General features: G+C 36.1%; 3 protein-coding genes across 11 annotated transcripts in view; all 3 read left to right on the top strand.

The window, feature by feature from the left end:
- LOC109046301 (vinexin-like) overlaps positions 1-8,457 on the top strand; it is a 52,952-nt gene extending 44,495 nt beyond the window's left edge. For 4 of the 6 annotated variants that reach the window (XM_042730100.1, XM_042730099.1, XM_042730098.1 and 1 more), the window contains exons 16-21: positions 624-738; positions 817-942; positions 4,377-4,844; positions 5,525-5,619; positions 5,913-6,019; positions 7,261-8,457. In XM_042730100.1, the coding sequence (XP_042586034.1) occupies positions 624-738; positions 817-942; positions 4,377-4,844; positions 5,525-5,619; positions 5,913-6,019; positions 7,261-7,322 (973 nt within the window). In that variant the 3' untranslated portion in view covers positions 7,323-8,457. The remainder of the gene's footprint in view (positions 1-623; positions 739-816; positions 943-4,376; positions 4,845-5,524; positions 5,620-5,912; positions 6,020-7,260) is intronic. The other 2 variants (XM_042730103.1, XM_042730102.1) reach the window with 2 other exon arrangements.
- The window catches only part of LOC109053914 (disintegrin and metalloproteinase domain-containing protein 9), a 1,168,157-nt gene that overhangs the window by 242,594 nt on the left and 908,006 nt on the right, over positions 1-17,557 (top strand). The gene's annotated exons all lie outside the window — the stretch shown is intronic.
- The window catches only part of LOC109046073 (PDZ and LIM domain protein 2-like), a 68,853-nt gene continuing 60,708 nt past the window's right edge, over positions 9,413-17,557 (top strand). Inside the window, exon 1 of one of the 3 annotated variants that reach the window (XM_042730111.1) lies at positions 9,413-9,704. The gene's annotated coding sequence lies outside the window, so the exon portion shown is untranslated. The other 2 variants (XM_042730113.1, XM_042730112.1) reach the window with 2 other exon arrangements.

Genomic DNA, 17,557 nt, shown 5'->3' with positions numbered 1-17,557 from the left:
AAGGGTAATTGTGACTTCTTATCTCACAATTCTGACTTTTTTCTCAGAATTGCGAGTTTATATCACAATTGCGAGTTACAGTACAAAATCAGAATTGTGTAATGTAAACTTATAGTTGAAAGAAAATAGTTTTTTTCCTCCTCAGAATCTGACTTTAGATATATCTCCCAGTTGCGAGTTTATATTTCACAATTCTGAGAAAAGTCAGAATTGCGAGAAAAAAGTCAGAATTGTAAAATATAAACTTACAACTGCAAGAAAAAAGTCAGAATAGTATGTTTTTATCTCGCAATTCTGACTTTTTAACTTGCAAAAGAAAGTTTTTATCTTGCAATTCTGACTTTATAACTTGCAAATGCGAGTTTATATCACGCAATTCTGAGAAAAAAAGTCAATTCTGACTTTATTATTCACAATTGCAAGTTTATATCTCGTAATTCTGACTTTATAACACACAATTCTGAGAAAAAAAGTCAGAATTATGTAATAAATTGCGAGATGAAAAGTTTCACTTACCTTGTTTTATTTTTTATTCAGTGGTGGAAACAAGCTTCCATATTAATGCCACTGCAATAAAATAAAAAATTATTATTATAATAATTTTTTAAACCTCTCATCCATAGGGAGCTTACCTTACAAAAAGGAGATGTAGTGTACATACACCGGCAAGTGGATGCTAACTGGTATGAAGGAGAGCATCATGGGAGAGTGGGGATCTTTCCCACCAGTTATGTGGAGGTATGTCCATATGTATGCAAATGAAACACTTCACACCATCTTCTTTTCATTTACACTCATTCCTATGTTTCTTTTCAGATTATTCCTCCAACAGAGAAGCCCACGCCAATAAAGTCTCCCACCGTCCAGGTGCTGGAGTACGGAGAGGCTGTAGCCCTGTTCAACTTCAATGCAGACCTGCCTGTGGAACTGTCCTTCAGGAAGGTACCATATAAACTGCACTTCTGCACCATATACTACAACAAAATGATTATGTACAGTTGATTTTCATAAGATATTAGATTCCAAACTAATTTTCTTGATTCTTAATTGAGCTTAGGCAGAAATCTCTTTAATTTGTAGGTGGTTTGAAATTAATATACTTCTTGTGACATCTTTCATTGACTTGAGTGGTGCGCTTGTGTTCACGGTTTGATGGATTACACTGATCAGTGAAGTAAAGGCTTTAGGGGTAAAAAGTAGTGAAATTCCTTAGCAGCGGTTTTACTGTTAGTGAACATCCCTGAGAGCGCTGAGAGCGGCGTTTAGATGAATAAATAAATATGTGCTGCATGCTTTCTTCACAGTAACAATATAAAAACACAACAAAAATGACAGCAGTGAGAAAACAGCAGTGTTCAGTGTTCATGTTTTCACTCAGTTGTCTGACCTCGACGGACTGAACAGAAAAAAAGTACCGGAGCCCCAGAGCCACACCTACTATTTACCGATTACATAATCACCACAGACTGACCAATGGTAGTTTGAAGGTCTTTACTAGTTGGGGCAAAATTTTCCAGTAAGTTTGACTTTGACAAGCTTTTGGTTCTCTTACCGTGCTTCAGTCATGAACAATTTGACATTTATTTCAAATTATCTGTGCTCGAAAATAATCACAGGTCACCACCTGCTGGAGAAATGATGTAACAGAGTCAACAAATCAATTAGGCAATAAATGAATCTAAGTGAGTCTTTCAATCTGAAGTATTCCAAGTCACTGAAATAAATCAAAACCCCCTTGCTAGATGTTAAAAGGATAGTTTGTCCAAAATTACCGTCATCATATATTCACCCTTATGTCATTGCAAACCTGTATGATTGAATTTTTCTTTCTGCAAAAAGAAGATATTTTGAAGAAAGTTTATGCTGTTTTTCTGGTTACATTCAGGTTACATGGATTTTCAGTATAAAATAAAACAGTCATTAAAAACAGAATTAAATTAAAATAAGACAATACAACTAAAAAATCAAGATATTATTTAAATTCATCCCCCTCAAGAACAGCTTTTTTGAAGTATTCCCTCATTCTTAAAAAACCCTGCATATGAACTAGCCTAATTTTAAAAAGTTTAACTAGAAAAGTTATTTAGATGAATAAAACCTTATTATATATAACTCTTAGTGTATAAAATGTTAAATTCTTAAAGGGGTCATGAACTGTGAAACCAAAATTCCCTTGATCTTTTGACATAAGAGGTCATTGTACTATAAAAATCACCCTGTAAGTTTCAGAACTCAAAACTTTAGCCCCGTCCACCGATTCTTAGCCCCCGTCAACCTATTCTACATCGCTGTCTGTTTAGCCCCGTCCACCGATTCTACGTCACTGTCTGTTTAGCCCCGTCCACCGATTCTACGTCACTGTCTGTTTAGCCCCCTCCACCGATTCTACGTCACTGTCTGTTTAGCCGCGTCCACCGATTCTACGTCACTGTCTGTTTAGCCCCCTCCACCGATTCTACGTCACTGTCTGTTTAGCCCCGTCCACCGATTCTACGTCACTGTCTGTTTAGCCCCCTCCACCGATTCTACGTCACTGTCTGTTTAGCCCCGTCCACCATTCTACGTCACTGTCTGTTTAGCCCCATCCACCGATTCTTAGCCCCGTCAACCGATTCTACGTCGCTGTCTGTTTAGCCGCGTCCACCGATTCTACGTCACTGTCTGTTTAGCCCCCTCCACCGATTCTACGTCACTGTCTGTTTAGCCCCGTCCACCGATTCTACGTCACTGTCTGTTTAGCCGCGTCCACCGATTCTACGTCACTGTCTGTTTAGCCGCGTCCACCGATTCTACGTCACTGCCTGTTTAGCCCCGTCCACCGATTCTACGTCACTGTCTGTTTAGCCGCATCCACTGATTCTACGTCACTGTCTGTTTCGCCGCGTCCACCGATTCTACGTCACTGCCTGTTTAGCCCCGTCCACCGATTCTACGTCACTGTCTGTTTAGCCGCGTCCACCGATTCTACGTCACTGCCTGTTTAGCCCCGTCCACCGATTCTACATCACTGCCTGTTTAGCCCACACACCGATTCACACATGTAAAGTCTACACAAAAAAAAAAAAATAAAGACTTCACAAAAACCAAAAAAAAAATATTCTCAAAACACAACAACATACCCCAAAGTGCCAAGTTGTGGAAAAACAGTGTTTGCATTGCCTTCCTTCTGATCCCAACGTTAGGAAAGAGTAAACTTTATTTTTAATGAAGATCCAGACTGCGTCATTAAGAACTTAGTCCTTTGTTCACTTCAATTTACAGCGGATTCATTTACAAACAAGGCATAATTCAATGCAGGATTTTCAGGAAGATTGAAACTAATAGACAATGCTGTGCTGACTATATGTGACCCTGGACCACAAAACTTAAGTCTTAAGTCACTGGGGTATATTTTTAGCAATAGCCAAAAAAAACATTGTATGGGTAAAAATTATCGATTTTTCTTTAATGCCAAAAATCATTAGGATAAAGATGATGTTCCATGAAGATATTTTGTAAATTTCCTACTGTACATCTATCAAAAGTTAATTTTTGATTAGAAATATGCATTGTTAAGAATTCATTCGGATTACTTCAAAGGCGATTTTCTCAGTATTTTGATTTTTTTGCCCCCTTAGATTCCAGATTTTCAAATAGTTGTTTCTCGGCCAAATATTGTCCGATCCTAATAAACCATACATCAATGGAAAGCTCATTTATTCAGCTTTCAGATGATGTATAAATCTCAATTTCAAAAAGTTGACACTTAAGAATGGTTTTGTGGTCCAGGGTCACATATTGGATCCGACAGTAATGTCGCAACACACAAGTGTAAGTAACTGCTTTTATTACGTGATCACTATTGCTTTGTCTGTTAAACAGATCGTTTGAGATATACTGAGTATTTATGCGTTAACAGAATCCATTTGTGAAGGACGTAGACTGTCAAACATACATAACTATTAGCCAATCATCCGCCACGCCAATTCAAACAGAGCGTTCAGATGAGGGGGGTTAAAATAAATCCTAATTCGTAAATCATGGACCACTCGAAAAAGTCATGGGGCCTTCGAATATTCTTGTAGACAGTAGGGGGCCTTAGAGTCATGAAGGTTGAAAACCACTGCTTTAAGGCTTGAGTTTGGTAATTATGGCAATGAATCTTAATCATTTCATGCTCAGACGTGTAAATCAGCTCTTTTTGGAATCATCCCTCAGCCCTAACTAGTGGTTGCCTGGAACAATTACAGACAATTACTGCAAATTGTACAGCTTAACATCATTATACACAAATATTCGACCACGGAATGCTGCGATTGACCAATCAGAAGCAAGTATTCCAGAGAACTGTGATATTTGACACCAAACAGCTTTCTTCTCTCTTGTCTCTGTCTCAGGGCGAGGTGATCTCTATCACCAGGCGTGTTGATGATCACTGGCTGGAGGGGCGTATCGCCGGCACCAGCCGCAGTGGAATCTTCCCCATCAACTATGTCCAGGTCAACAAAATGCCCCGCACTAAAAGCAGCGATGACTTTCCATCTTCTCCCACTCTTACCCCAGAGCCCCTCAGCCCTGGTCGACCACAGCACTCCCCTCTGTCTCCCTTGTCACGCTCCCCCGAACCCCAGCTTTCACCTCACAAACACTCCCCTCTGGCACACGCACAACTCACCTCCCCAAAACAGCCTTCAAACCACTTCCTGTTCTCGCCCACAAACAACCGGACCGGATCGCTGCACGCTCACAGCCCACTGGAAAAGGACACCCGATCACCCATGTCTCCCTCCAATCATGTGCTGACATCTCCACAGGGCCCGGGACTCCCAGCCAACACCAGCTCGCACCCTCCGTACATCACACAGGTTTGTGTAGACTAACAACACTACCTATCTATGTGTATGGCCTATTAATCAGATTATGTTCTTTTAGATAATATTTTGTGGCAGATAAGTGTTTTATCAAATTTGAGTATTTTTATTTGTACAGTACAGTACAGAATTTTGGGGTTAGTAAGATTTTTATTTGGCATGGATGCATTAAATTGATAAAAAAAAAAGTGATAGTAAGGCCTTTTACACTGTTAACATTGTTGTCAAAATTGATAATAATAAATGTTTCTTGAGCAGAAGATCAGCATTTGCTGATTACAGTTATTTTAAGCTGTACAAAATATTACTTTTACAGTTTTCTTACTGTATTTTTGATCAAATAAATGCAGCCTTGGTGAGCAGAAGATACTTTCTTACAAATATGTTTAAAAAAATCACACACAACAAAAACTCTCATATTATAAAATATTTTTATTGTGGTTAATGTTTTATTTATTTTAAGCTATTTTATTTGTGTAGTTCATGCATTTTCATTCAATTATACTATACACACAGTAAGAATAAAAAGTGAAAAATCTATATCAGTTAATCACATGTAACAACATAAAAACTTGTGGAAAAAAAAATGTTGCCATGAATGAGTGTGAAGATTTAAGCCATATTGAATATATTTATTGGGGAAAAATAAATAAAACTATAACAATCATGTTTAGGATGGGACTAGAACGCAGTCTCCACAGCACAATGCAGACGTTAAAGTTCCTTCCACATCACAGTCTCCTGTGAACATGGGTTATTCACGACAACCGTGAGTATACAGTACATCGTTCGTTACTAAAGACCTAATTCAAGCAGACATAGAAATATCATTTATTAGTTTTATGACTGCTTAAAGGAGTAGTTAAGTAAACTAAATCGTCATGTGAAAGTCATAAGGGTTAGAACATGAAAGAATGTGACGGAATATGACAGAATGTTTATTTTTGTGTGAACTGTCCCTTTAAGAATGTAGAAAATAAATTTCTAGGGTTAATCCAGCTACAGTTTTCACTCTTGACCATTTGTTATTCTTTTTCATTCAATCTTTTTCTTTGCATTCAGGTATAAAGCGGTTTACAACTATAAACCCCAGAACAGAGACGAGCTGGAACTGAGAGAAGGAGACATCGTTCAGGTCATAGAGAAGTGTGATGACGGATGGTTTGTAGGTAATGGCCCTTTAAGTTTGCTTCACTTTACTGTACAGCTCATTCTGGCCAAAAACTGCCCGCTTATACAGGATAGGTCTGTTTGACTGTAAAGAGATCAGCCACTGGAATGAATGATGTATTGGTATATTGATCATCACCTCATATTATAATTTCTTATTTGGTAATTATATTTTAATTATAATGCTCCAATGGCTAAGTTGACTTCAGTCATTTAAAGCTGTTGATGTTATTTTAGTGTAGTTGTACAGAATTGTAGGGGCAGGTTAGTCTGGAATAGACAATCATAATATTTAAGGCCTACAGTATTATATAGAATATTATCTAGAATACAAATACACACTAAAAGACTGCTATGAAAAAAAATGAAACGAACATAGCAGTCTCAGAAAAACTAAAATATGTGGATTATTATTTATTTATTTATTTATTTTTTCAAAATTTACAGTTCAAAAGTATTACGTAGATGGATCTAAAGTTTGATGTCAATAAGATTTTTTTTTTCATGTTTTTGAAAGAAGTCTCTTTTGCTCACCAGTGCCGCATTTATTTGATATTTAATGATAGAAAATATTGGAAAATATTTTTACAATTCATAACTGTTTTCTATTTTTGTATACTTTAAAATATAATTTATTCTTGTGATCAAAGCTGAATTTTCAGCATCATTACTCCAGTATTCAGAGTCACATGATCCTTCAGAAATCATTCTAATATGCTGATTTGCTGATCAAGAAACATTTCTTATTATTAATATTGTTGAAAACAGTACTTCTTAATTGTGGAAATATATTTTTTCTAGTGCTGTCAAATGATTAACCGCGATTAATTACATCCAAAATAAAAGTTTTTGTTTACATAATATATGTACGTGTACTGTGTATATTTATTAAGTATATATAAATACAAACAAATGCATGTATATATTAAAAAAAAATTCTGTTTATAAATTAAACATTTATATATAATATAAAATATAATAATATAAATTTATAAATGTATATATATATTTTCAAAATATATAATGAATGTGTGTGTATTTATATATACATAATAAATAAACACAGTACACATACATATATTATGTAAACAAAAACTGAAAGATTTTGTAGATTTTAAGCGTGGTCTCTTTGCTGCCCTCTCTCGGCCAATTCTCACATTACAGTACTGTCATTTGCCATAATGTTTTGTGTCACAAGTTTTCTTGCTTAAATTATATTATATTCTTCTTTTCCCGCCAGGTACGTCTGAGAGGACCCAAGCTTTTGGAACATTCCCTGGCAACTATGTGGCACCAGTTTGACAGCTTCCACCAGTTTTTGTTCACTGACACTACAGGCTCAACCACTAATCAATGCAAAATACAGTCTGTCTGTACTGCCACTGCACACAAACCCCCTGCCCTCCTCACCAACACAAATAGAAAACCAGAAAAACTCCTTCACATCCTCCACCAAGCATGTGCACTCCTCACCTTACAGTATCTCTTACAGATGTTGGACACAGTTGGGTTTGATCACTTATGTTATAGATGACTTACTCGATTTTAACATCTTTGTAAAGTTTACCTCCATTTTGGTTTCAGATTTATAGCAACATTGCCAACACTACATATCCTGAGGATCTGGATGTAAGACATGGTTAAAACCGTCCGTTTTTTGTTTTTGTTTTTCTTTTTTCAGACGCTCATCAGTTGTCATTTATCTGTTGCGCTGGCTTAGCTGATGGCCACATCATATACTGTAATAATCACAGCCGCAGTCTTTGCACTCATTATCAAGTGTCTAAGCGCTTAATGCAGTTGTCGCCAAGTGTTTATTCTTTCTGTATTAGGTTCATGTTAATTGTGTAACAAACCCAGCGTTCAACATTATCTTCAGCTTTAGGTTTCAAACTCTTTTGTATGACTAAAAGTCTCCTTTTCAGGTTTGATATGTTGTGGTGGGTTCCAGCCAGGCTAGATTTAACATGGTTTTTGATTTTATGCATGTCAGAGAATATAACTTAACCTAAGTTTAAGCTTACAACAAGAACTTAAAATATTACATATCAGTCATGAGCTATTAAGAATTTACAAGTTGAAACTGACACCTTAAAATGAAGTCAGCTTGTGTTTATTATGTCAGAGCACATGTGCGCAGGTTTTTAGACAGGAGCCGGAGGACTGTTCACTGATGGTTTATGTTGGCTATAAAAATGGTTGTGGAAGATGCAGGCGTTCATTGAATTCCATCATTTTCCATCGCTTTGTCTTCTGTTTTTAATTATCTGGGAACTGAAGTAGCTGACTGCATTTTATTGTACAGATTGCCGAATCGTTATCACACAGTTATCAAATAATGGAAAAAAGATAATATATTTTTTATTGACACAGTATGTATTGCAGTATGTAAGGTACTCACAGATTTTGATAATGATCAAATAAATAATGAAAAACATTGGTTTGCTTTGGTTACTTTCACTTGAATCATTGTGATTTTCTTCATAGTCCAGCCTGAAGACTAAATGCCTTGCAGCACCTGCTTTATGCAGTAAATGCTTCTGTTGTTATTCCCACGCTATCTTTCATTAGTCAACACACCTATCTGCATGCAACAAATGAAATAATTCCTCTTGAGAACATGATGACAGGCCAATGTCAAATAGCTCATAATGCCTTCATTTTCCAAAACACAGAAGCAGAACAACAACCTTTTATAACCTCGGTGCTGCTTACCCGGACTGTTTGATCTTATGTGTTTGGAGATTGTACTGATTGATTTAGACTGATCCTGTGAGATCTGAGACACTATATGAATATATATATATATAACTACATGGGAAAGTTTTTGGTAGATATGTAATATTAATATTATTTTTCGTAGATTTTTTACAATTATTTTCAAATAATTATTTGCTGCATGTATTTGATCAAAATACAGTAAAACCAGCAATTTTCTGAAACGTTCTTAGAATTAACAATTACTCCAGTCACATGAAACTTCAGAAATCATTCTAATATGCTGATCTGGTACTCAAAATTAGTACAATCAATGTTAAAAACAGCTGTGCTGCTTAATATTTTTGTAGAAATTGGGATTTTTTTATAATAGAAAGTTCAAAAGAACATACTTTATTTGAAATAGAAATCATTTTTAACATTATAAATGTCTTTACTGTAACTTTTGATCAATTTCCGAATAAAAGTATCGATTTATTTCGATTTTAGAATCTTAAATTTAAACTGCAGAATTAATAAGATTTTCTCATTATTTATCACCGCCAGCAGGTGGCGCACTGGCACAACATGTTATAAATATTTGCTTTTAAAATCATATTTCTCTTTCATCCCACCCCCTCGACACGCCCCGCGTGCCACCCTCGCGTGCCACCCCCAGACTTTATTTTGACAGCAACACGTGGCATGTGATGCTCCCTCATCTCCACAGCGAAAACATCCTCGGGAAAAGTTCGAAAAAAAACTGGGCGGTGTGGGAATTTGGTCACATGCAACGCACAGCCTAAAAACTGACGCGCTGAAAGTGTCTCAATCAGGTCTGCGTTAGGAAGCGGACGGAGTTTGTGACAGAAGAGCAGCGACTCTCCCCGCGCTCGCACTGAACGCGTGCGTGCTTTTGACGTCATCCGCACAGGTGCCAAACGCAGAGTTGTGATTACTCCTAGCCGCGCGCCAACCATTTACCAGGTAAGTGCTAATTTTCCTTAATATTATAACTAAATATGTACCGTGACTGGGTTGTGTTTGTTTAGAAGTGATATAAAGTTACTGATCCTGTGCATTTGCGTACTTCAGGTGAGGCATCAGTTCAGCATCCTTCAGTCTTTCACTGTTACTCCTGCACTGTATCGCTTTTATTGCATCCGGATACTTTACTGAAAAGCCTGACTATCCTACGCACAAATGAGAGAAAAACAGCATGTTTAAGTGATGAAAAGGATCTAATATGTCATTTGAATTAACACAACAGCTGTAACACTGCAGCTTAATTCAGAGGAGTAGTGAGTCTGTAGTTCTCCATCACTCAAAGCCCCCTTTTCAGTGTTCTTTCTTTCTTTGAAAGGGTTAAAAAGGTTAAATGTGTTGATGGAGGTCCTAACAGAGAGTGGGAAACCTTGGGACACACTTACACTTTAAACGTGTTCAGAATATAACTAGATGTTATTAAAGCTTTAAAACACTACATTAGAATGAAATCCGAACGGGTAAGAGACCAGATGATGACGGACCAGAATATAGTGTAATGTACATTTAGAGATTCAGTAACTGGAAACACTTGATTTTGTGTGCTTATGATGCTCAAAAATGTTGTCTAGGAAGGGCGGCTCACTTGGTTTTAAAATGCATACTTCTGCTTGATAGTTGTCTTTAAATAGACTGTGATTCATAAGTGCATGCACACAGTTGTTTTTGATATTTTGAGGGTAAGCAATGGATTTTCTTGTTTGCTGGTTGGGGTTTTGCTCCGGGACGGACTGGAATGTTTTGGATTCAGTTATGCAGAATAATGTGAAAAGTTACAGATCAAGGCGTCAACACGGTCCAAACCCACATGGCCAGCCTCAGAAATGAAGAAATGTCTGACTTCACAGATGTTGCATTAAAAACCACCAGTTTCTTTCTACCAGTTGCTCCTGTATTGTTGGTGTAGCAGAGCTCTCTGTTGGTTTAGAGTGAGCAGAATGCAGTTTTGAGGCTGGGCACTGAATGTGAATGATGACTGAGCAGTACTTTTGAATTGATGGGAAAAAGCCAGACGTGTTTCTGTACTCACGTGTCTATGCATTGACCAAACCCATCGAGAGAGCTTTTGTGCCTCTCTATTGTCTCCATCTGTGCAATTCTTCTCATCTCTCGATTTTAGGTCTCGATTTCCCACACTGTTACTCTGCTCTACCCAGCATCCATCACTCCAAAACACACACATTCTTCTCATTCATGTTTTGTTTTTGTTATGCTTTTTTGTTAGATTTATTGGCACTGTAAATAATAGCGTGAATAAGCAAATATTAACAAATTATTAACAAAAGTGGGGTTGTCATGAACTAAAACTATTTTTTTTTTTTATTGAAATAAAGCTGAAATAATTAAATAGAAATGGAAAAAAGTAAATGATGATGATGTTTTGATAGAAAAATGAAAATATGGTTAGAAATGTTGACTTGGCAACTAACTGAAAAAGCACTTATATTACTAACTGGAAATAAATAAAACCTTAATCTGAAAATAAAACGTTGATAGTAATATTTAAAAAATGTAAAATTGAAAACTGAAAATATAAAAACAAGCTAATTCAAAATATCAATAAAAAACATAAGAGCACATAAATAATACTAAAATAACACTGGCCAGTGCAAAATAAAAATAACACTATAGAGTAAACTTAAAATACACTAAAACTCTGGTGTAGACAATGTTTTTACCCAGAAAATTTCAAAAACTGAAAAACTAAAATAGTATTTTCTTGTAAAATGTACTTCAATAATCTTTGCTTTATTTACAGCTTATTTACAAAAAAAAAAAAAAAAAAAGACATAATAAGAAATAATTTTAATTATATACATTTGATTTGTTGAGCCAGTCCTAGACTTACCTCTCTGTGATTTTGGTTTGGTTCCTATCCATTTATGGTATGTTTACATGTCACTGATGTGCTAAAAACAGAAAAGTTTTTTTGTTTTTGTGTACTGATGACAATGTTGAAAATAAAATCTGTCCACACAGATCCACGGAAATGGCTTAAAGCGCTGTATTATCCATGCCAGGCCTGTAGTTGGCGATCGTCACTTTGTAAAGAAATGCTGTGCAAACACGTAATATGCATATGCCTGCACTATTTATGCAAATTCAAATTTTTGTGGTTTACACTTTAGTGGTTGAACACAAAACCGATTTTCAAAAGGTTGCATTTTCAGGCCCCCAAAAGCTGTTGCTGTGTAAATAAACGGCCAAAACGCATAAAAAGTTTTCCATTTTTAGTTGAAAACGGTGTCGTAAACATCCCCTGAGACTCCTCTTCTGAGAATGAAGCATTCTTGCTCTCTCTATTCAGATAGGCCCAGAGTGCTAATAGGCTGTGAAAGACATAACATCCACAGACATGTCTTATAATTGTCTCTGCACTAAAACCATGTCAGCGGTACAATAAATCTGCCCGTACAGAGACCACCAAGGCAAGTAGTGCAGTACTGTGTATGGTTTTGATAGTCAACTGAACCACAAAATAACATCCCAGACAAAGCAACAATTCCATACCGTTCCATATTCTGACAGTTATTTCATAGTGGGCTCCAAACTAGACTTTTTTTGCTTCGAAAACCACCATTTTTGGATGCTTTCAGCATATGCAAATTTTCTAGTCTCTTTGGTTTAGCAAGAATTTGCACCACATGCTCAAATACACAGGAAACTGCCTACTCTGATATGATCTGTTGTCAGCTGTTGATGACGAAAGAGACTGAGTGTCTCTTTCAATTCATAATTGTGTGTACATCTTTTTTTTTTTATCCGCAGAAAAGGTTCTCAGGCGAAAGAATCCACAGGAGTGCACAGGCAGGCATATGTTTTTGTTCTAAAGGTGACCAATCCGCATGATACAAAAGTGTGTTCACACATACGCATGAAGCTTGAAAAAGAATTTGGCAACAGGATGTGGTGTCATGCTGTAGGATTTAACTTTTATATAAATCACAAATAATAAATTCCAAATGTGGAAATATACCATCTACTTTCCCTTTAAACAAGCAGGTCAAAAGAGGTAAATGTTCTCATTGACTAAGCATCATCTTGCTGTATGAATTTGCAAGTGCATCAAACTTGAACTTTCGAAGGCGAGACACTTCTTTTCAAGAGCTTGCACTTTTACTTAACTGTGAAGTTAAGTGTGACTGCATCTTTAATATGGGTTATTAGCATATTACACGCCTAAACCGTCTCCATATAAGGGCAACATATAGCGTGTCACTCTCTGCATAAAGATGCATTCTCTCACTGAGGAGGATGGAGGGTGGTTGTGTTCGCTTTCAGTTGTTTGTGCACACAATGTGGTATCTTGTTGCTGGATTTCTGTCTCTCTTACCACATTTCCTGTGTGCTGTTTCTCTGTTTTGTAGCAGTTGAAGGCTGTCTGTGTTCTTATTTAAAGGCTGTAAACAGGATAATATGGTAGTCGTAATGATGGCGTATGTCTGTCTGCACCACAGTTTTTCTGTTCAGGGCAAAATCTACTCCATGTTTTCTGTAATTGAGACCTAAATCCTATGCTCGATTGCAGCCATACTTTACCAAAAACTGGGTCTTCACTAACCACTTCCTTTGCAAAAAGTCACAACAGTGTTTAACCACTGCTTATCATTGCTGTTGAGTCAGTTCAGATGAGTCAGTTCTGAATTCATGGCTGTGTTTGCAAATATAGAAAAGTGCAGTCCTGTTTCTATAACAGTGTCTCGAAAGCTCAGTATTGAAGCCAGCACACTGGGTCTGGATTGAGAATTCATCTTTGTTGTGGTGAGCTCATGTAACATTTTTTAAGAGGTTTTAATTTATAACCCTACATATTAAACTTTAAATTAAAATTTGAATTTGATAAAAATTTTAACTTGATTTAAAAGTATTTTTTTCATGTATTTTAGTTTGTTGATTTTAAATGCAATTTTGAATTTAACTTAATTTAATTTAATACTTTAATTTGATTTAAATGTAATCTTTAATTGTCATTAATCTTTTTTTTTTCAAAACAAAAAATTAAACTTTCAATTAAATTAAATAATTAATTAATTTGAATTAAAATAAATAAACTAACTTCTTTTAATTTTTGAATTGTTTAATTACTCTTTATATTGAACATTTAATTTAACTTGAACCAAGTTACATATGTAAATCAAATTACATTTAACGTAATACAATTTACTCACATACAATAACAAAATATACTACTGAAATAAAAAAATGTATGCATACAAGGAATATTTTGCTGTACCATTTGAAAATCAAGAAATTTTACTGAAATGTTCCTGTGGTGACAGTTCCACATTATGCTATGACTTGTAAACCAAAGGACCACCACAGGAGCCTATTAACTAACTAATAATTTTCCATTTTCCTAAGCTTTTTTTGGCAAGTGGGTAAGAATGTATCATACTTGTCAGAACGTAGAGCTTGTGAATACCTCCCACTCTTGAGTCATGATCATAATATCTGTTTCTATGACAGCAAAACATATCAAACATAATACCTGAGGAGTGAACCGCCTTACCTAACTCGCGTCATAAAGATATAAATACCAAATATCGAAAACTAACAGCAAATAGTCGCCACTGGAATGCAGAATTGTAATGAATCATTCGGTGAAATTTTCAAATACCAACACACCGTCCATTATTCAGACTGAGCTCATGTCTTCTGTTGTTCATCTCCACCCAGCCCTCTTTGTGTTACTTTCTTTTCGTTGTACCGTCTATAGTTTGATGTTTCTTCGTCAGTAATGGGATGGAAGGTATCAGTGTTGACTCGGTGTCATTGAATGTGATAAGAATGTGGGGAATGTTTTATTCTGGCGTGTTTTAACCAGAACGGGGAGGTGTTGTGTAGCTTTGGCGTGAGTGTGGTGCTGTGCTGACTGGGTGTGTGTTGGGCAGGTGTGACAGTGTTAAGCTCACTCATGGGAGTGGATCATGGGAGAAAAAGCACAGTATGTTCGGTAGGTTTGGGGTGTGCAGCTACACTATAGACTCAGTGTATTGATTTAGTACTGTACGGCTCATACTTTGAATCCTTGAAATTGTCATACTTGATACTTTTCTAAGTCTGTTGCGTGATTTAAACTCAGAACACACCCTGGTCACATTATTTGTGGCTAAGACACTAGCAATGCCAAGGTCATGAACTGAAGTGTGGTCTATCTTAAGTCGGATAGATTTGGATAAAAGCATCTGATAGTCTTCTTGAGTTTGACTTTGATGGGGCAGCTGTGGCCTAATGGTTAGAGAATTGGACTTGTAACCATAAGGTCACAGGTTCGAGTCTCGGTGCTGGCAGGAGTTGTAGGTGGGAGGGAGTTAATGAACAGCGCTCTCTTCCACCCTCAATACCCACGGCTGAAGAGCCCTTGAGCAAGGCACTGAACTTACCATACTTGGCAAATGTCATGACTTTCACTTTTTTTTTTTTTTCACTTTAAAGTCACATATGAGTCTGTGGTGAAGGGAAGGGAATGTGTAGTTTCAGTTGTCAAAAATATTTCATAGTTCTTAATAGCGAATTCACTTCCATAGCAAGGACTGACGTTACTAAAGACTAGTGCCGGGTGATGATATTGCCAAAAAAAGATATTGCGATAATATCATAGACTGTATAAAAACATGGATGTAGTGTCTGTGATGTCACCCGTAGTTTTCTGAAGAGTGTTTTTGAAGCTCAAAGTGGCCGGAGCGGGCCGTCACCATCTTGGCAGAGTGTCACTCCCGTATAAACTACTCTTTATTGCCAGAACATGACAAACACTTAACATTTTAAAATTTTGTACCTTAAAAAATTAATATCTTAATGTATTAATTAGTTTAAAAGTGTTTTTATAAGTGATATCGTTTCAAATCATGAAACAGGTTTGTGTTTCCTGACTTTGGTAATGTGTATCTTCAGTACAGTTTGCAGTGCAGGCAATAATTTTAATAATATATTTTCTTGTCTCTTACAAATACACATTTGAGCGTATAGCTTGGGTATGACCATAGTAGTAGCAGCTTGAGTTAGGAAGCAGATATATATTTCTGTTCATTATCAAGAGTAACATCTGTATAAACTGTAACAACCTAATTTTTATATGATGAAATTTACTTATTCTGACTGTTTGAGTTTTATTCAAATTAACCATTGGTCTACCATAGTTGCGTACATTTAGATCTTGATAACCGCAGTTAAAATCACACATACAGCACCTCAATACAATGGTAAAAATTTACAGTTGTTTGTATGGAAACGACTTGTGCGCTATATTAATACATTTAGTATAAATGCACAAATGCTACAGTTTAATCACAAAAATACTGTAATTATATCCCACTACTCCTTTAATATATTTAATACGTCTACATTAATATGACAAAATTCTATATAAATATCCCACATTTCTGCCACAATACTATGGTGTAAATGATGGTGATTTATAGAATGAAAATGGCACAAAAACATTATATCGAACATTTATCAACCTCTTGTTATCGTATTTTCAAAGAAAATTACATTGTGATAATTATCGTTTTATTGCTATGCCTTACTTGAAGACTCCCTTATTATGTTAAATATTGAATTAATGCTTTTGAATTTGAACTAAAAACAAGTCCTTAAATTAAAAAAAATAATTAAAAAAAAAAAAATATAATAAAATATAAAAATATAAAAAAATTGTAATTTTTTTTCTTAAAATATTATCATGTTACAGCAGTGAGTTTATTATTATTATTGTCAGTATTTTCCAGTATTAGCCTACTAGAATAAGAAACTGTCCACTTCCTGAGATGGTCTGATTTTTTTTTTCTCTCTGTTAAAGGCCAAAATTCATGCAAACTGCTCTCAGAGCCCATAAACCAAGTTAGTATAAAAGTTAGAGTCAAGTATGCACATGGGTGAAATGAATGTGTGTGCATGATACTCGATTCCTCTGTACTTCAGGAAGAATGAGAAATGGAAAAATCCTGGCTATTTTGGAGCTGTTGGATGACTTTGAGGTGTGTGTGAGTGTATGCTAATATCCCAGGCAAAATCTGCGGTTTTGATCATGTCATGTAGTATTGTTGTACCAGAAATCTTCATTCACATCTTCCACCAGATTTGTTTAGATCTAACCAAAACAACACCAGCAAAATGAGAGCGAAGTTCAGGAATATAGCCTCGCACAAGCACACAAATACCCACTGAAGACCATCGCTTCGTTCCCTGTTATGTAACTGCTTCCAATATAATAACTTTCCCACAGATCTGAATACTGGAATTGGCATTATTTCCAAGGTTTTTAGCCCATGATGAGTCACTCAAGGTGTTTGCTGTGTGAAAATAAACTTTATTATAGCTTTCGCAATTTTTACCTCAGGGTAAGTATGTGCACAATACACAGCATTTGCCTTGGTTAAACTCAAGACTAATATAACTAAACCTGCTTGTTTAAACTGGATGTGTTTTGATTTGGGAAATCTTTTTGATAATAGCATGAGGTGAGAGACACCTGGAATTAGGGCTGCACGACTAATCGCACATGATTAATCGCGATTGTCATGCGCATTTAGTCAGTAAAGCCGGTTCTGTGATTAGCAGTAAATCTCCATCACCTGCTTTCAGGTGGAGCAGCATTTACTACGCAGAGCCATAGTTCTCCAACAAGCTATGCAAAATCGCGTTCATAATCGCAGACGATATAATTGTAGGATTATCAAATTGACGAAATCGTTCTCGATTATGACAGCTGTTTGCGTATCTTCTCAGTGAACTACGGCTCTGTGTAGTAAATGCTGCTCTATCTAAAAGCAGGTGAAAATACCGCATTTAAT

Source organism: Cyprinus carpio, chromosome B8, assembly GCF_018340385.1.
Source record: "Cyprinus carpio isolate SPL01 chromosome B8, ASM1834038v1, whole genome shotgun sequence".
NCBI lineage: Eukaryota > Metazoa > Chordata > Actinopteri > Cypriniformes > Cyprinidae > Cyprinus > Cyprinus carpio.
Note: the sequence above shows the minus strand (reverse complement) of the source record. Positions and strands in the feature narration are given on the sequence as shown.